Source organism: Pipistrellus hanaki (genome assembly GCF_964339955.1).
Source record: "Pipistrellus hanaki genome assembly, chromosome: 17".
Lineage (NCBI taxonomy): Eukaryota > Metazoa > Chordata > Mammalia > Chiroptera > Vespertilionidae > Pipistrellus > Pipistrellus hanaki.
In genome coordinates this window covers 15,686,045-15,707,103 of record NC_140519.1, presented here as the reverse complement: position 1 = coordinate 15,707,103, position 21,059 = coordinate 15,686,045, and the positions used below count along the sequence as shown (strand labels likewise).

General features: G+C 39.5%; 1 protein-coding gene across 1 annotated transcript in view; it reads right to left on the bottom strand.

The window, feature by feature from the left end:
• The window catches only part of EYA1 (EYA transcriptional coactivator and phosphatase 1), a 152,149-nt gene that overhangs the window by 100,057 nt on the left and 31,033 nt on the right, over positions 1-21,059 (bottom strand). Inside the window, exons 5-7 of the mRNA XM_084864941.1 lie at positions 13,524-13,593; positions 13,063-13,208; positions 8,819-8,941 (exon numbers count right to left, since the gene is read on the bottom strand). Coding sequence (XP_084721067.1) covers positions 8,819-8,941; positions 13,063-13,208; positions 13,524-13,593 — 339 coding nt within the window. The remainder of the gene's footprint in view (positions 1-8,818; positions 8,942-13,062; positions 13,209-13,523; positions 13,594-21,059) is intronic.

The following is a 21,059-nucleotide window of genomic DNA, read 5'->3' as shown; positions in this document are numbered from 1 at the left end:
CTTTCCTCCCTTCCTTTCCCTCTCCCGGCTCTCTAAAAAACAATGGAAAAAATATCCTTGGGTGAGGATTAACAACAACAACAACAAAATAGTCTAAAAAGAAACCCTAAAGTAGTGGTTCTCAACCTTTCTAATGCCAGGACTCTTTAATACAGTTCCTCATGCTGTGGTGATCTCCAACCATAAAATTATTTTCGTTGCTACTTTATAGCTGTAATTTTCTACTGTTATGAATTGTAATGTAAATATCTGCATTTTCCGATGGTCTTAGGTGACCCTGCTAGCAGTTGAGAACCACTGCTGTAGAGCCTAAGACCATCAGAAAACACAGATATTTACATAATTCATAACAGTAGCAAAATTATAGTAATGAAGTAGCAACAAAAATAATTTTATGGTTGGAGGTCACCACAACATGAGGACCTGTATTAAAGGGTTGCGGTATTAGAAAAGGTTGAGAACCACTGCCCTAGAGGTTATATAAGCAATTGGGTATTTATAGACAACCCATACAAACATACACAGACTACAAAATATGATAAAACTAAAAATCTATAACATCCATTGAATGCTTACTATATGCTAGGACTGTGTTTTTCTTTAACATGCTTTATCTCCACAACTGGATGCTGTAAGAAGTATTCATATTCTAATTTTGTACATAAGGAAACAGAAGGTTAGGATAAGTTTAAAAAAGTATTTTCCTTCTTAGAGACAAATGACTTTATATGAAAAGTCACTTCTAGGTAAAAAAAAAAATAAGAGAGAGAGATAGAGAGAGAGAGAGAGAGAGAGGGAGGGAGAGGGGGAGAGAGATTGCGCGCGTGCACAGAAATATCTTATGATAAAGTGTTTTACATTTTATGTAACATTATATCACGAAACTTCCCCAAAGTAGAAAAAAATCCCTACTTAGAATCCATTATTTCTCAATTAAGGTGTCCGGTAGATATGGGTTCAAGTAAAGCTCCAATAATACCCAGTATTATTCTTGGTAGAGCCTGAATTAAGTTATGCTCCAAGCAGGATGGCTGTGGGAGTACCTGCTTACCCATTAGTTAAAAGGAAAAAAAATGGTATCCATCTTATCTGTTTAAATAGTTTACTATTGTGAAAAGTCATAGCCATACTTCTCTTTTGGCAGGGAAGGGGGATACTAATTTCCAGAACAAAACACTGGGAAAAGCTTTCTTGCTAGAACTTCTTTAAGAGACAGACTTACCTTTCACTTCATTGCCCTCTTTTAAAACAAAGAATGTTTACATTCTGAGGGCAGATGAACTATATCATATTATGAAAAACCCTTTTCAAGTTAAGTCAGTCGACTGGCAGTCTTTACAGCCATAATCACTACAAGAGAGGGTGTTGGAGACCGAAGGAAGCAGGTGTCATGAGTCCACCCCTTAGAGAAAATGTAAACTCACACACAGACACTCACACACACATTCATGAAGACAACACAAAGAAACATCTGTTTGCATTACCTACATAGGCACCACGTGTGTTGACATGGAGCTGCTCATGAATGAAATGACAACACCTGGTTAGACTGGAAAGAAAAACACAACTGTGCACAGAAAACAACAACTCTCCTGATCATTTGTTTAAGGAAAGAATTAACAGTTCAGGATAGGAAATGGTATTCTTTAACTAAAACCCTAAGAGTATGGATTTTGGTGAATACAGCAAGATGAGCACACTGGGACACAGGAAATGTTATGATTCACAGTCTCCTTTTAAGGATTGGAGGAGATGGGGGGGAGGGGAGAGCTATTGTAAATGCAATGATCTGTATGTTTACATCACTGGGTCTGGAGTTGGAGCCTGGGGTGGAGACTTGGGATGCTGGTACAGGGAGAGGAATATGCTGAACATACTATATCCCAAGGCTCCCCATCGACAGTCCACTCTATTAGTTCAGGATGGGGACTGCTGTCCTGGAAACTCACCTTATTCTTGCTTCTCTAACTTGAAGCTTCTCTCTATTACCGTATTTTCGGCGTATAAGATGACCCCCTAATTTTACAGTTAAAACATAGGTGTAGGCCTATATTCGCTGTGTAAGACTACCCCCCACTTCCGAGGCAACACCAGTTCTTTTTTTAATAGACCGCCTCTCTAACTCAGCCAATCCAAGCAGGCTTTTTATGCATGCAAATTATACATGTTCTATACCGGAAGCTACCCTGTGTTCTAGTAAAAAGCCTGCTCAGATTGGCCAGAGTCAGAGAGGTGGTCTATTAAAAAAAGAACTGGTGTTGCCTCGGAAGTGGGGGATAGTCTTATACAGCGAATATAGGCCTAAACTTATGTTTTAACTGTAAAATTAGGGGGTCGTCTTATATGCCAGAAAATACAGTAGTCCCCATTTCTCTTCCTTCAAGGCCTGGTTCAATTCCCATATTTCCAATAAGCTTTCTCCAACTATTCTTCAGGTCAGTTATAAGTTATACCATTTAATTTATCTCTTCATTGGAACAATACTAAACAAATGCTCATTCGTCTTTTTTTTTCATCCTGGTCATGAGTTCTGTATTATATTGATCTCACTGCCTCATACAAGGAAGGGTAAACCATATCTGCCTCAGGCCTTCAAAGGGTTTCATGTAGGCTCAAGTGGGAGACAGAACTGGTGTTTGAAAATTTCTTCTTTTTTTTAAGTTTAAAAAAGAATTGGCTTATAACATTTGCAAAGCCTGAAGCTGCATGTATTATAGAAAGGCTGTTTCTAGGAATTCAAATGATGTTATCATGTATTTGTCCACCTCATAATTATATCTTATTTTGCGGGTGTTTGAAAATTTCAATCTAGTGTTAAGTGACAGAAGAGTCCAGTGAGAATTGACTTTCATAAAGAATTGGGTGTAGGAATAGGAAGAAGTCTTCTGTGTGTGTGTGTGTGGGTGTGTGTGTGTGAGAGAGAGAGAGAGAGAGAGAGAGAGAGAGAGAGAGAGAGAGAGAGAGAATGAGAATAGGGCAGTTTGGAAGGGTGACATAAAGGCCAATAGACAGAAAATAATTCTCTTAACTTCCTTATTTGTTCAATAAAAAGAAGAATAGGGAAAGGAAAAACAACAAGACGATAATTGAGCTTATTTCTCAGTTTTAATCTAGAGGACGCATACTTTACAGTTTTGTTTTGTTTTTTGCATTTTTTTTAAAGTAGAAGGTGTATAAAGGCTTATCTAAAAAAAACAAACAAACTAGATTATAATCCCTACTTTTGATTTAAATTATATAAAGAAATTAAATTCAGAACTTTTAAGTATTTGCTGGAAGGATTTAAAGTATTTCTGAATCTCCAGAAATAAAATCCAGCAGAGTTTTAAGTCAAATAAAATTTTAAACTGATCAGGCATCATGGATTTTAGACAGTTCATAAAAGTCACACTGATCTCAGATATGAGTACCTTGGAGCCCAGAGATGGTATAAGGAGTTCTCACCCATATATTACATGGCTTCCTAACAGAACATATTGTACCTTATGGTACAGGTATAGATTACTAACTCTGTTAGTTCAGATATTAGCAAACCATGGGTATATTAGTCAACATAAGATAATAGTGTTGCTTACATGTGAAAGATTTCAAATTCAGAATGCAATAACATCCTGTTTTCATAGTACATTTATAACACATTTATAAGCAAAGAGAATGGTGATTTCCTTGTCTAAGGACACCTAGCATCATCTCCACTTCCAGGTCAATGTTTTCCATTCTATAGCGTCAAATCTACCTCTTAGATTTTCAGATTCCATTACATGGAAAGTGAATTATCAATTATAAAAAGTGCCATTCATTTTTGGTTATATGAACATCACAGACACACAAAAGGTAGAGACCAGGGTATCTGAGAAATTCAGTAAATAAATTTATAATGAAACTATCATTGTAGCTCTCTTTTAGGCTACTAAATAATTTTTAAAATAAGTGATCTGAAGTCACCCAGAGAGAGTGTATCACAAAGATTCTGTTTTCATGTCACTGTCAGGGGTCCCTACAGAGAAAGGGTGGTGGTCTCGTCAACCGTAACAAACAAGAAACAGTCTTTTTGGAAGACCCTGTGCGGGTCACCAGTTCTGTAGACGCAAAGCAACTGTAGTTTAAAAATTAACCAACCTCTTAAAACTTTCACTAGTAAATCCCTGCTACTTTTTGACAGTTAAGAAGAACCCAGTCTATGTTGATTTATAACACGATTTAAAATGCTAAGTCAAAGTGTTGTGTGTGACTTAACCCAGAGAATGTTGCCTAGCTAGAACTTCAAAAAAAAACCTTAAAAAAATAAGAAGGTAATGTGTAGGTCAAAGGTCTACTTCACAGGGAATAAGGACCACATTAAACACCGGAGTCCTAGCCAACAGGAAAATGCTGGGGCCTGCTGGGGCCTGTCTGTGCTTCCCATGTTGTAGAGTGTTTTCCAGCACTCACTGGGCGTGCAGGATGCTATCCATCCCTGGTGTGTTTTCCCAGAAGCCCGCTTCTCTCCCTCCCTGGCCTCCTCGCCATGGGCTGTGCCCATCAACGGGCACGATCTCTGTGGCAGAAGGTCGCACAGCTCCCTGGGGGAAAGCCTCAAAGGCCAGATGGGCTATTGAAGACCAAAATTTCCCCCTCCTTATGAGAAGGATGTTAAATGACCAAGTTTTCTTTTTCACCCCTGTTACAGCTTCTCTATTCTAAATTTTTAACTTCGGTAGGAAAGACTGCAAAGCCTTTATGTTGCTCTTTCTTGATGTTTATATATTTTAAATTAAAAACATATATACACAATAATATTGGTAGGAATCGCTGATCAATTATTGGTAGAGCTAACTGGATGGCAAAAGATTTCCATATAATTTTCAGCACGTGTCATTAGAAATATCAGATGATGCTAAAAGAACTGAAATGGAATATGACTTTTAAAAAATCAACTGAAGAAAAACTAAATCCTAGGATGCGAGAAAAGACACGAACTAAAATATAGGTGTGAGTGGCAAAGCAATTGTGGACATCAGAGCTAGCTGCGATAGTAACTCTTGCCTACCATTATTTTACACCAGACAGTGCAAATCTCAAGTGCCTCTGTCATAGCAGATTATGAAAAAAAAGTGTAATATACATTTTCTTAAAACCCTATTATTTTGGAGTTTGGTATTGTCCCTTTTGAAAAATGCCATTTCTCTAGTGAATGAAAAACTCTTAACAGTGCACTTTGCTAAGCAGTCTTGAGGTTCTAAATGACTGGTAAACGGAAACACTTCATCTAACTATTTGAGAAGCTATAGAGAGGCAGCCCACAGGAAGTGAGGGTAGGGTCCCTTATTAGATTATATTTATCAGCTCGCTGCCTCTTCATAACGAACCCCAGAAAAGCGTGGTACAGATTGCCGCGGACTTATGCCCTTTTCCAAGCCCCATTAGCAAATCTCTGCCTTTAAATTATTATCTCTCCTAACTGGTTGTGAACCCCAATCTCTTTAACAGAACGAACAACACTGTATACAAAGAGGGAGTTAGAATTTGTGTTATTTTCTTCTCTAAACAAGAGTCATAAAGCCTTAGGAAAACAAACAAGGCCTCTGGGTCCCTGACCTGTGCATCTGTGCAGCCCCTCCCATCTGCCACGGGGGATCCTGACCCCTTCTTGGTGCAGAAGACAGGAATGTCCCACACCATCCCTACTACTCTGGGCAATAAAACACTCAACAGGCTTTCTCACCGCCACCCGATTCCAGGATTCTGGGAGGGCACCGATCAGCCCCACTCCACCTACCAGTATGGGCACACGGGAAGACTGACTTGAATAACGCACAATAATGAACTAATCGGGATTTTTGTTATGCTAATGTCCAAATTCATTTCTCCAAACCAAGAGAACTAGAGTTCTTATGAATCTGAATTTCTGTCATTGTGTCAGAGGCCTCTCCACTTCCAACAACATTTGTAAATTTCAGACACGCAACTAGATAGCAGAGATGAAATATGAGTAGAAAAGGTCTCTACCTGCAAATGTCTGGAATCAACAGAACTAAGTTATTAGGGAAAACTGGGCTTGCTTCAAAGCTGAAGATTAATCCTTCATATATTTTAATATATTTTAATTTAAAAATTAAATTAAAGTCAGTTAAGTGACTTAATTTTAATTGTGTATGGGTGTTCTGTGTGTGAGAAATCTTTTGCATTTCTTTACCTCAGACTGCTAAATAAATTTAATTTCTTCACATGACTGAACCTCTGTGGTGGACGGAAGTGTAAGTCTGTGCTGTGGGGCTAAATGGGTGCTGATACCAGCAAGAAGTCCGGAATGTGTAGTTCTAAAAAATTATAACTAAAGCTTGATGTCAACTCAGATGTCTCTTTACATGAAAGGAAAATAAGACTTGCTTGTGACAATCTGGGCAGATATTCTGTGAAGCTCCTCAAAAAATCAAAGACTAAAGCAGTTTCTCCTAAGTGGTTTTCCTGCCCTTAGTACAAGTATATATGGGTAGAAATACGCGCGCACGTGTGCGCATGCGCGCGTGTACACACACACACACACACACACACACACACACACACACACATACACACCACCATCACCATGCTCCCCCTCTGCTTCATTCTCACTGTCAATGCCCTCTGATTGGCCAGCAGCATTGAAAACACTCTACACCATCTGTACAGCTGACCCCGGGGCCTCAGGCATCCTTTGTCCATCCACACTCATCCATTCCGCTAACTCATTTCCATAAGGTTTGTCAATGGTGTGTGAAGACCTCCACACACCATTCAAAAACTTCTTCCAGAAACATGGAGGCTGACTCTGGGAGCAGGAAGATGTCAAAAAAGAATAAAGATTCTCTTCCTTGGGGTGAACTCTACAGCTCTCTATAAAGAACATTTTGTCTTTCTCAGTTAATCCTAAGTTTCTGATCTTTCACTAAATGTACAAAAGAGATATAACAGAAATAGGAATTTCCAGAAATCTTGCAGCAAAGGTGAATGCCATTTCCCAGTCTCAGGTTTTACTTCATGAGCTTTAGTAATGGTACATGATGAGATCGAGATCAGTAAAAAAATCACTGTTAGTAATTAAAAACATCAGAGTTTGGAAATTTTTATAAAAATAATCTTAGAAATGATAGAAATTTTTATATTTAAAACAAGGTGTATTGAAAAGACACTCTTACCTTGATAAACTCCCACAACAGGGCACACAAAATCATTTAATAATGGTGGATTTTTTTAATCATATATTTAATAATTAAGAAATAGATATTAAACAGAATCTAATTATTCACCCAAATTTGTCCAGAAGGAATCTATAATTATACACCATCACACTGGGCAGTTAAATTTCAAGTTAATAGCATATTACATGGCTTGATCTGTGGACATAATGTTATGTCCAATAATCTAAAATTGAGTGAAGTGTCATTATAGAAATACCCATATGAAATATTAACTCAGTCACACACACAAAAAAATGAGTTCTAAAATCCCTCCAGAAAGGCTACTCAACAAAGGGGCACACAAAACCACAAATAAGTTTTAATGCAATATCCAATAAGCCCAGATGCAATGAAGCGTCTGGGTAGAAAGGCAATCCTCTACTCAATGCTACAAATAAATGTTCTTTTTTCCCTTCCTTCCTTCCTTCCTTCCTTCCTTCCTTCCTTCCTTCCTTCCTTCCTTCCTTTCTTTCTTTCTTTTTGTAGTTTGTTTTTTCCTCCAAATTAACTTTTTTTCCTCCTTCACTGCTATTCTCTCTTCTAACACTATGATTATACTTGATGGCTGGTTAGTCCTCTTAGAACTGTTTCTGCTGGATATGCTTGAGGACAGAAAGATAAAAATGACTCCCAAGTGTAAGATTTCTCAAACTCTGAGGGGTGCAGGACGAGTTTTCACCCTAATCCTTCCTAGACTGACAATTCAGAAAATTACAATAGTCAAATATCACTCACATAATGAAATGAAAAAAGAAAAGACACAGAGAGTACAAGTCCCAATTCCTAAAAAAATTAAGATTTGATTTAATCAACATAAGATTGACTAGCTACCAATTGAAAAAACGTCTACACCCATACTTGGAAATTTCTGTAAGCTTATTTTGGACTGGTAAATGCTAGTTTGGTCTCCAGTTTCAAAACCAGAACCCAGGTACTGGTCCTTGGAACCCTCTCTTGAAGATGCACTAGTGGCTATCCATTTCTCTTGGACTTTGGTAGATCATTTTAGTCAACACATATCACATACTCTGTGGTAATAAAAATAAAGAAAATGTAGTTCTTTTACTTTTTTTAAAGTTGATTTTAGGGAGAAGGGAGAGAGAGAAACACTGATGTGAGAGAGAAACATCCATTGGTTGCCTTTTGCAAGTGCCTAGACGGAGGATCGAACTCACAACCTGAGTATGTGTCCTTACCAGGACTCAAACTGCTACCTTTTGGTGTAAGGAACAATGCTCCAATGTCTTACGCCCCACCAGCCAGGGTGAAAACTAATCCCTGTTAGAAGGGTTGATGGCCACAGCAAGAGCCAGAGTTTTTAGCATATATCACAAGAAGCAAGGGCAGAAAACTTCGAGTTCACAAAGAATTCTGCAGCTTTTTGAAAAGAAGCTGGGAGGTCATTCCATCTAACCCCTTGATGTTATAAATGTGCAAATTTAGGCCTGGAGAATAGGTAAGTGAAGAGCAAAAGAAGAATCAGGTTATCTAGCCTCTGAGCGCAATCCCCTTTCCACCATCACCCACTCCTTCCGTGAACCTTCAGATTCTACTTTAGTAAGTACCTCCCGGCCTACGGGGTTCACACAGGGCTGAGCGATGTCAGCGTGTATACAGACCTTGCATCTGGTAGCTGTATGGTGCCTGGCCAGGTTGAGGGGTGCCGAAGCTGGTGCCATAGCTGAGAAAGCCTGTCTGTCCAGGTGACTGAGACTGTGACAATCCACCTTCAGTCTTGATGCCTGCCCACAATGCACCTAAATCAGTTAGTGATAGCTTATCTATCTGTTCATTTCCAAAAACTGGTAAATATGCAAAAACACTCCCACAACCATTTATCTCAAATGCTTCCCAATATTATCTCAATAATCAAGTGTGTGTGTATATATATATATATATATATATATATATATATATATATATACTTAGCATGAAATAACCTAGACTATACCTTCAATTTAAAAAACTGGATTATTGCAGATCTGAATGCCTACTCACATTGTTCTTTTTAGGGTTTTTCTGAATTCCATTTTCTATAAAATTGAACTCCAGTGACAGCACTTTAATACTTGTTTGTTTTATTGTTTTATAAGAGTTTAAGATTATCTTTCTCCTCTATAGTCAAGAATGGTCATAACTAAACTTTAAAGTATTTCAAAAGTTGCTGTGTTAAGGACAGAATCAAAATCCTTTTTTCTCCCCTCTAAAAATTAATTAGATTCTCTAGCTTCATAGCATTTTTTTTTTTTTTTAACACAAGGATGTTTTAGTACACACTTATTTTGAAGTCAGAGGAGGCGATTTTGGGCACAGAATAAGCCACACAAGGGAAAAACTTCCCAATATTCGGATCCTAGCAGGAAATAAGCACACAAAAAGCAGGATATTAAGAACTAAATCCGGTAGAACAGCAGAGTGACTTATAAACAAATGAAGTTACCCAGTAGTTCCCATTTTTATCCCTTGTAGTTTTAAGTATTTATTCAAGTAATATTTTTAAGGTTGCCAATCAACTGACTTAATTTTTATTAACTTGTATACTTCAAAAATATCTTTAAATATTTTTAAATTTTTCAATTATAGTTTTATAATATTATATTAATTTTAGGTATACAATGCAGGGAATAGACATTTACATAATTTATGAAGTGATCACCCCGATAAATTGAGTACCTACCTGGCATGGTAAGTACTTATTACAATTCAAACAGAATTGGTTCAAGTGCAGCCTACAGTACACCTTCTTTTTATTGTATTGTAATAGAAATAATGTACGGTGGCCTCCTACTTCCTAAACCACCAGTTTGCCAATCTAGTTTCAGGACTGGGGTCTGGTAGGATTGCTGTTCAGGCTCAGCCCAGGATCCTAATGAAAGACAGTCACGAAAGTTTCCAGTTGTCCTCCATTCCCACAGAGGGAGGGGAGGAACATTTCTGCCAAGGGAATTCACATTTTTGAATAATTTCACTTTGCACTTCAGATAAATGGTATCTCTGGGATCTAGAATACACAGTAGTCTCACTGTTTATTTCCATTTTAGGGGAATTGCATCAGTAGAATGAAGTAGGTAATTTTCCTGAGGCAGTAGAAGAATCTGACTCTTGGCTGAGAGAGCCTCCTCTAATTCCTGCAGTCTCACTAAGTAACCTCATAAAGGCCATGGCATTTAAATCTTACCCTTAACGTTTTAAAAAATGTGATTTTCTCAGTATAGGTAATCCCAACCAACGAATAACCCATGAATAACCCATCCGTATAAATGGCCCCTGGAAAAACAATCCCTGGGGCAGAGGGTGTGATGGCTCTAGATCAGCCTGCTCTTCCCATATTGTCACAATAGGGATCGACCCCCCTCCTCTCTCCATTGAGGCTATAATGACCTGTTTCCAGTCTCTACCTGTGCCACCTCTGCTGTTAGCCTGGAGTGATGGGAATCTGGGTTACAAACAGGTCAGGAAAAGCAGGAAGAGGTAGAAAAGGCCCATAGCTACACCCACAAAGCTGTAGCTTCTACCCACAAACTGGCAAATCCATCTCATTTATAAACTCCACACAGGTCTAGTGAAGACTAGTATGAGCTCTTCTTCCCCACCGATATATTGTTCTAACTATGAAAAGATTTGCCTATCTTTTCTTACAGGGTCTCAATAAAAAGTCAGGGGGCACAAATCCTTGGAGAAAATCGTTTAAGACCATTGGAACCTTGGTTATCAGCAGTTAAAAACCCGAACTATTTGCTCACGCAATGGTGAAAAGGCTGCGATATTTCTTGATGCACTGACCCAAGAACAAAATAAAATGCCTGGTCAGAAGCACTGGGGGACTTTATAGTCAAGGCCCAAAAGAGAAGAAAGAGGTGACCAGGAAACTTCTAAGGACTGAGAATCCTTCCCAGAAGATTTATAAGCATGGAAGGCCCAGGGATCGAAGCCCTTTATAAGGAGCCTTGCTCTGACCTCCTCCCCAACCCAACCTGTTGTATTAAACTTCCCATCCTTACTCTACTAGTTCTGATTCTAATCTCAGAAACTCTGCTCATCTCATCCACCAGGAACAAGTTTCAGACAATAAGGACATTTGCTAATGGTTTAGAACTGGAGGAGTCCCTACGCCACAGCCCAGATGTTGGCAATGGACTCCACCATGACTGAACAAATGGGAGAGAGATTGTGAGAGGCAGCCCAAGCAGTGCCAGGAATGGTACCTTCCCACAACAGCGCTGGCAGGTCTACAGAGCGCTAGCATGGCCTATACTGGAGACACTGAGACATCAAATCATCAGCTCACAATAAAATCAGAGAATATACACTGGGGAATCCGTAACTCACATTATAGAACTAAAGCTCCACATTCATAGATCCTTTTAGCAAAAGAATGGTTAAAAAGTGAATTATAGATCAATTTGATTTATAGCTAATATTATTTTGAGAATCCTTGAGTCAAAGTTATGGAAATGAAGGACAATTCTAGGAAGTCCATTGTATGGCTGTTTTTAAAGTCTAGTTTAAAAACATTTAACTAGATCACAGTCAGTGCTGATAGTTTTGAAATAAAACTGTAAAGGGTAAAGTTATATATAGATAATTTAGATTTCAATTTCTAGATATTTTATAAGAAATTTATATGTGGTTGCCTTGGTTTGGGGTAAAGACAGAAAATGAAAGAAATAAAGTAATTTACTTTCTAATTATTTTATTTTTAAAAAATATATATTTTATTGATTTTTTACAGAGAGGAGGAGAGAGGGATAGAGAGCTAGAAACATCGATGAGAGAGAAACATCGACCAGCTGCCTCTTGCACACCCCCTACTGGAGATGTGCCCGCAACCAATGTACATGCCCTTGACCGGAATCGAACCCGGGACCCTTCAGTCAGCAGACCGACGCTCTACCACTGAGCCAAACCGGTTTCGGCTACTTTCTAATTATTAATGAAATGCTTAAAAACATTTCTTTCAATATACCGCAGGAAAAATATTACAATATTTTTAGCAGCAAAAACATAATTAGACTATTGATCACAAAATATAACCCTTTGCAATAAGCACAGAATTATTTATTCTACCAGTTCTTTCCTCCAAAATTAACATACTTTTTCTTGATAGGTTTTATGTATTTCTTCATAAAATGCCAATAATTCATACATTTCTATTCAAATGGGTTGCAATTTGAAGCAAGGGTATTTTGAAATCCTTAGATTCTATAAAAGTAAAGTTTGAGGTTTTGCCTGACTTATTTTTAAAGGACAGGTCTCGACCCTGTAACAACTGAGCTAAATTACATGGAGATTCTGATCATCTGCAGGTGAGGAGGAATAAACGGAGGTGAGCTTGAACCGCTTCCTGATTTGCCTCTTTGAAGCGCAGCCCGCGCAGAGCAGTGTAGCTCACTTTTCCTAACAGCGGATAACGCTGAAATGCGATCACACTGCCACCCCGGAGTTCAGATCGAGGGATGGTTGAATTCCGCTTGTACTTCCCTAATCGTAGCCAGGCATCTGATAAATAGGAAATGAATCTTTACCCCAAAAGACTTCATTCACAGACGTTTTATCGCAAATATGCGCCCACATACTTTGGATTCCAAAGCCGAGCGCTCAAATGGCAAATGAAGAGGGGGATATAAATAGAAGGAAATGAGACCAAGAGGGCCTATGACCCATGCCATCCAGTTGCCACCTCTGACCTCAATATAAGTGGCCACCAGGCCTCCCAAGGTTCATTTGAAGCAATCACATTAGGAAGGGAGACACAAAAGGTGACAGCACTTTCTAACGTGGCCCCAGATGCCAGTCTTCCCGTGCCACACAGGTATGCCCATCCCATAATGGTACCCCTAAATTGAAAACCGGACTTACTCACCATATGAGGAAATCCCGTAGGGCTGTCCGGGCTGTGGGTAGGTGGCGTAGGCTGTGGCCTGCTGCATTCCTGTGGTGAACTGTGTTTGCCCATATGCAGCCATAGTTTGTGAGGAAGGGGTAGGGAGAATATGTGGGTATGCTCTGCTATTTGTCAGAAATGACAGAAAATGAAAGCCCATGCATTAGATGGAAACATGCAAGGAAAACCGATTCACAAGCATTTCACAAATTTCAGTTAGACTATCTCTGCAAGTACAAGTTCAAATGTAAGATACAAAGTGCCGAGAGACCACCGTCTCCACCAAGGGTGGCCCAAAACCAATGTGCGTAAATACATTAACGTCTCTAGGAAACGCACTTGAGTTTACATTAAGATGTAACGTGGGCACAAGACATGACTGGAAATAAGGTCAAAGTCTACTCAGAAAAAGCTCCTTATGGAGAGAAAATACATCTTACTTGGAAGGATAGATCTGTGGTGGGGAGAACTGGTGGGTTGGTCTTGGGCTGAAGCTGCTGCTCCCAATTGCTGAAAAAAAACAAGAAATGTACACGATCAGAGCAAAATACAAAATATGTATCAAGCAGGGGTATAGTGTGAACTGTAGGTTGGCCATAGAGACCTTTCTAACCTGTAGAAATCAAGCCAACATAATAGAGAGTAAAACCATATTAAAAACCTATAGCAGTGGTTGGCAAATTGCGGCTCACGAGCCACATGTGGCTCTTTGGCCCCTTGAGTGTGGCTCTTCCACAAAATACCAAGGCCTACGTGAGTCTATTTTGAAGAAGTGGCATTAGAAGAAGTTTAAGTCTAAAAACATTTGGCTCTCAAAAGAAATTTCAATTGTTGTACTGTTGATATCTGGCTCTGTTGACTAATGTGTTTGCCGACCACTGACCCATAGGAACTGATTAAGTAGTTTTAAGTTTAACCGGGCTCTTAGAAAACAGAGTCACAATCTTCTAAAATACCTGCCAGCATGCTGTGATGGGTTTTTCCGTGGCAGAGCTTGAGGAGCACCAGGAGTCCTGGCTACTGTGTGGAGCGATGCTGAAAGGGGAGATGTGAGGTGGGATGCAGGGCTGGGCAGGACCAGAAGGTCACCTGGCCCATTGTCTCTGCTCAGCGGGAACACACACCTGGGACTGGATTACCATGAAACACTGTCTAATCTGCTCTCCGGTGAGCAGAAATAGGACAGGTCCTCGTTTGCCTGCACCGATTTAGCAATATTTCTTAGTGAAAACGCATTCCTATAACTATCTTAAGTTTCTTAAGTTGCAAGCTGAGCCTGTTTTTTCTTGGCTGAGGTGGGTGTTGCTTTGCCTTCAATTTTAGGTGCTCAACTTCAGCGTTCCAGTAAAAAGCTGTGTGTGTGTGTGTGTGTGTGTGTGTGTGTGTGTTGTTGTTGTTTTTTCAAAGGGAGCATTCAAGCAGAATTCTGTTTCCAAAAATCACATACATTTAGTTCATTATGTCTCAGAAATATACTAAATTCTTCTATCAAATGTGCTCTCACATTCCTTCTGAAAAGAAACACAAATCCATTTTTCCTAAGAACAGACCTTAAATGATAGTTTTCAGCTTCTTTCACTATACATAAGGACTATTTATCTGTGTATGTGTATATATATATATATATATATATATATATATATATATATATATATACACATTTTTAAGTACACACAGACATGTATAATATATATTATATACATATTTTATATAATATATAATGTAATGTGTATATACAGTTTCCCTCAAACTCTCTCTAGTCTCTGCCTGGCTAAGATGTATATTCTTTGGTTCTTTGGGTAAATTGTCACCAGATATATTTCTTTTCTTCTTCAATAATAATTCCTCTCTTCAGAGGTTCTATTATTTATTCACTGTAGTCTTAATTAAAATCCTTCTCAAGGTTCCATGCATTCAAAGTTTTATATATTGTTCATGACATCACATCAGTACATTTATGCCTCTCAAAATTTTCTAGCTTGTGCTCGGGAGAACAGTGGTGGCACTGAACTAGAATCTCGAAATCTATGACTACCCCTCTCCTTGGAAGGTCAGCAGTCCCAACCAAGCGGCAACAGAGTAGATCTGGACTGGCTACTCTCCTTCTAGCTGCCAGACTAGACCCTTGGCCCAGACGGGGTCCACACTGAAGAAATGGCTGGCTGACCCACTGATGTCCCTCTGTCCTCAGGCACCTGTTGAGCCACTACTTTGCTCCAGGCATCGACTAGGTGCTACAGGTGCAAAGACAAGTTCTGCTGTCACACACAGGGAGGGGCACACAACAGCCTTGGGAGGGTTAGTTAAATATTGCCATTTAGAGGAGGGAGGGATTAGTGAGAGAACACCGGGACCCAAGGACTACTACTTGCCAAGGTCACTTGTGACTACAACCTTTTCCACTCCCATTTTCTAAGCCTGAATAGAAACCAAGGGCAAAGCAGACTTATCCCAGAGTCCCTGCACAATCACAGTTAAAGAAAAACTTTTTAAAATAACACTATTACCAAAAGAATTACACAAATGCCATCTGATGATGGAAACCACAGAAACCTCTTTTTATTCTTTTCTAGCTCTAGCCCTGTGTTTTCCAAATTGTGAGCCGGGACCCATAAAAAAAGATTGTAAACTCAGCTTCATAGGTTACACCCAGCAATGTTTTGTTTCCAATAGAATAATAAAATAGAAGATATCAGGGTTATTACACAGGGTATGAGAAGTTCTATGAGGCTCTGAATTAAACACAAGTCTATGTGTGTGCACATGACAAGAGAGATTTGAAAGGCTGCAGTGTGTGGTAATTAAACACAGATTCTGGAATCAGAATTTAATTTCAGCTCCGGTTCAAGTTCCATCTCTTCTTTGTGGTTTTAGTCAAGTGACTTGAACCCTCTCAGAATTGATATGTTCTCATGTAAAATGATGGCAGTAATGCTTACAGTAGAAGTGTTATGAGGACTAAATGAAATAATCAACATAAAGTGCATAATACAGTGTTTCTGTAATATGTTTACTTTCTCAGACACCCAGATAACCACTATCTTTGTCCAAAATTTGACATTCCTTTGATATTTTTAATTACATTCAATAGACCTTCTAATCAGCAAAATGCTTAAAAGCAAGATTCTCTCCCCGCCCCCCCCCCCCCATTTACATCTGGGGGTAGAAATGAAGTAACACATCCAAGTGATTAAATGAGAAAGTATTTCTGCCAGCCTGATTCTTCTCATCAAAACATACTAGTACAATCTCTTGACAGCTTAGAGACTAGAAACCTCAAAACCATCTCATGTTCCCCCTTCTATTTCATGACTCTCAAGTCACCCATCCCAAATCCAGAAATTGCCCATTGAGCTTCCTGCATCCTCCCTCCCCCTCTCCCTTCCCAGTTCAGGTTCTCAGTATGTCTCACCTGGACAACCGCAACTGCCCCCTAACTGCCGTCCCTGCATCCCACCCATCACCCATTGTCTCCCACTACTGTCACTACAGTGATCTTCCTCCAATGGAAACTTCATGGTCATTCTCCAGCCTGCAGTCTCTCCACTGAGCTCACATGATCCCCAGGAAAAATCCCAAACCCTCGGCAGAGTACACGAACACAAAGAGCTGGAAGCTTCCGCCTTCCCCTGGGTTTAGTGTTCCCTATGAGACCTCCCCCTGTTCGTCACTATATTCTTTGATCTGTTTTTGTTTTCTTCATAGCACTTTTCATTATGTTCCTACACTATCACTTTCCTATTCTCCCTCTCTCTCTCTCCTCTCTCTCTCTCTCTCTCTCTCTCTCTCTCTCTCTCTCTCTCTCTCTCTCTCTCTCTCTCAAGATTGGAAGCTCCCTGAGGACAGGGATCTTGTCTACTTTTCACTGCTGTATTCCACTGTCTAGAACATTACCCGGCATATGATAGGTGCTCAATATGTAATTACTGAATGGAGGAATCAGACCCAAAAAGTTATATCTCTTCACAAACATTTTTTTAAACTTAAAATAAAAACATATTTGCCACACACAGTGACTTTCCCCCCTCTAGAAGCATTTCTGTTTCTATTTTCAGGCTCCAATACCACCAGAAGTCAACTTTCTATGAGTAATACCATTGGCTGGCATTTTCTTTAACAAATTAATAACACATTTAGGCTTTACGAAAATGGCAGATACAGCAGGCAAGACATTTTGCAATCCCTTAAAAACACATTATTTTCAACCCCAATTGTTCCTAATATTTAAATCATTAAAATATTGCTTTTCATTGGTAAATAGTAAATGACCAGAACATCACTATATTTTAAAAACCCAATAAACGACCTTGCAATTTTTAATTCAGCCACGTGCCTTGGAAAACCAATTCCTCTCCTCCAGTTCCTCACACCAGGATAACTGGTCATTTTTCCGGAGGAGTGAGCCTCCTGTCTCTTTAACCTTTTAAAATGCTAGGTTAACTGTTCTCAAAACAGCCGGGTACTGACACAAGAACAGACATATAGATCAATGGAATAGAATAGAGAACCCAGATATCAACCCAAATCAATATGCTCAATTAATATTTGACAAAGGAGGCACGAATATACAATGGAGTCAAGACAGTTTCTTCAATAAATGGTGTTGGGAAAATTGGGCAGACACATGCAAAAGAATGAAACTAGATCACCAACTTACACCATACACAAAAATAAACTCAAAATGGATACAGGACTTAAACATCAGACGGGAAACCATAAAAATACTAGAAGCATCCACAGGCAGCAAAATCTCAGACGTATGCCAAAATAACTTCTTCACTGATACTGCCCCTAAGGCAATGGAAGCTAAAGAGAAAATAAACAAATGGGACTACATCAAAATAAAAAGCTTTTTTACAGCAAAAGAAACCATCAACAAAACAACAAGAAAGCCCACGGTGTGGGAGAACATATTTGCAAATAACACCACTGATAAAGGTTTAATCTCCAACATCTATGGACAGCTGACACAACTAAATAAAAGGAAGATGAATGATCCAATTAAGAAATGGGCAATGGACCTAAATAGAATATTTTCAAAAGAAGACAGAAGGAAGGCCAAAAGGCACATGAAAACATGCTCAAAGTCACTAATTATCCGAGAGATGCAAATCAAAACAACAATGCGGTACCATCTCACACCTGTCAGAATGGCCAACATCAACAAATCAACAAATGACAAGTGTTGGCGAGGTTGCGGAGAAAAAGGAACCCTCGTGCACTGCTGGTGGGAATGCAGACTGGTGCAACCACTGTGGAGAACAGTGTGGAGTTTCCTCAAAAAACTGAAAATGGAACTCCCATTTGACCCAGTAATCCCACTCCTAGGAATATATCCCAAGAAACTAAAAACACCAATCAGAAAGGATATATGCACCCCTATGTTCATAGCAGCACAATCTACAATAGCCAGAATTTGGAAACAGCCTAGGTGCCCGTCAGCATATGATTGGATCAAAAAACCATGGTACATCTACACAATGGAATACTATGCTGCCATAAAAAAGAAGGAATTCTCATCATTTGCAGCAACCTGGATGGAATTGGAGAACATCATGGCTGAGTGAAATAAGCCAATCAATGAAAGAGAAACACCACATGACCCCACTCATTTGTGGATAATAAAGATCATTATAAACTGATGAACCAAAAGATAGATATAGAGACAGTAAAGCAACAAGCAGATTGTCAAATTACAGCGGGGAGGGGAGGAGGATCTGGGGGAGATAATAGATCAACCGAAGGACTTGTATACATGCATATAAGTACAACCAATGGACATAAAACTCTGGGGAGGGAGGGGATGTGTGGGAGGGAGGGGGGCAAAAAAAATCAATAAAATATGTAAAAATAAATAAAATAAAATAAAATAAAATGCTAGGTTACCTTGCAGGTCAGACATAGAGATTGTTATTACCAATGTCAGAATGGTTCTACTTTTTTTCCTTAAGACCCCCAGAACAGTCAGGGTGTTAATTTTTAAGCCATCATGAAGAAGGAAATAAAGAGTGGCTATTGCAGAGGCAAAGGTCATCTTGGCATTAAATGCATAGAGAATGCTTTCAATAGCCTCTTCTTTCTTGTATAAACCCCAAGTCCTGTTCACAGCCACTCCAGCATGCAATAATTTTTGCATCTTTACTCAAGGAAGGAAGGAAAGAAGAAAGGGAGGGGAGAGGGAAGATAGTAGAGAAGAAAGAGAAAGAAAGAAAAGAAAGGTTAAAGGATGTAAAAAGAATGTTCATCCCCTTGCTGCTCCAAGCTTCCCTGTCTTGATCCAATCCCCTAGCTCACCTGATCCTTCCCTCTGTGTAGATCAGAGAATCAATCCATGGAAAACAAGATGCTCCGCAGCTTCTTCAGTCTTTGCATCAAACTCTCCCTCTGCCTCCAGTTACGACCATGCTTTTCCTGCACATCTTTTCCAAGTTGAGGCTGCTCATTCTCCCAGATACCACAAAGACCTGATAACATGTCCTCACTGCTGCTGCTTCCAAACCATTGCTTTCCTGCTCACCCATAAAACCCTCCCTTCTCTGAGATTTGTGACAACGTTCCCATGGTGACCCATCTCCTACACACTGCCTTGGATTTGTCAAAATGTAGTATTTTGACTGTGTCCCCAACATTATCGTGGGCTATGCATTAACCCTTTTCTCATTCTATCTAACCCTCAACTCTAGCCTTCTAAGTCAACCATCAAGCACAATACCGCATCCTGGACCTCGGTCTTCATTCCACAACAGCCATGACCAATCAGGTGTTCACTTAAGAAATATTTACTGACCATTGCACATGTGCTCGACTCCATGCTGGCCTCTGGGACTATACAGTAAGTGTGAAAGGACACATAGAACCGCTGTTCTCATAGGGATATAGTTTAGGAGGAGAAAGGACAGTGAAAACTAATTTTAAAAGTAGTGCCAAAGGCTGAGGTAGGGAAGAATGGAGAACCAACTACAGAACCCTCACTGGTTTTGAGATTAAGGAAGGAACATCCTCTTTCCAGAATTTTCATTGCTTTGTTTCCATTGTACCTGTTCTCCAACCTCATCAAAAGATGCAGGACCCCTGATATCCTTAATCTTCTCACAACTTATTGTCCCTACCTTTTTATTCTTTCTACTTCTCCTGGATTCACAAATGGTTATTACTTTCTAAATATATGTTTTTACTAATCTTTTAAGAAAGAGGGGAAGATAGGAGAGAGAGAAACATTGATCTGTTGCCCCAAGCACATACCCCGACCAGGAATTGTGCCCTGACTCAGTACTAGTGACCTTTCATTGCATTGGGCAATGCTTAACAAACCGAGCCACACCAGTCAGGGCAAAATAATGATTTTAAACTATTCTTTTACTGGTCATCTTAATTCTTTTCTCTTTGTGTCCTACCTGGAAAACCCTCAATCTTGGATCAAGACAAGTGTCTTTTCTGGGCAGCTAAGCCTTATAAAGAAAATTCGCTCTGCCATAAAGGGTCCACTCATTACTTCCATCTTTGTTTGGATCTTTGACTCTACTGCCATCCCCCTTTATGTTCCCAAGCAGCCTGTACTTCTCCAGTCTCATGGCATTTATTTCAATCATCTCTACCACTTCAAGCTCACCAGCCTATAACTACTCTCATTTTGAGACAAAGGAAAAAAGTAGGAGCCTTCATTCACTCATTCATTCATGTATTCATTATTTCACCTAGTAAATATCTGAGTGCCAGGTACTATTTCAGGTGTTGGGGATACAAATGAATGAAACACGACAAAGTCTCTGCCACCACAAACTTACATTTTGTTGGGGGTGGGGGGAGGCCAACATAAACCTAATATATGGGTAAATTATACAGTTGGAAAACAGTCTAAGTGTTCTGGGGTGTGTGTGGTGGAGGAGGCTCAGCGTGTTAGAAAGACTGCAGGTCCATAGTGAGAGCTTTCCAACATGGACTAGAGTGATCAGGATGGGCTCATTCAGAAGGTGAGA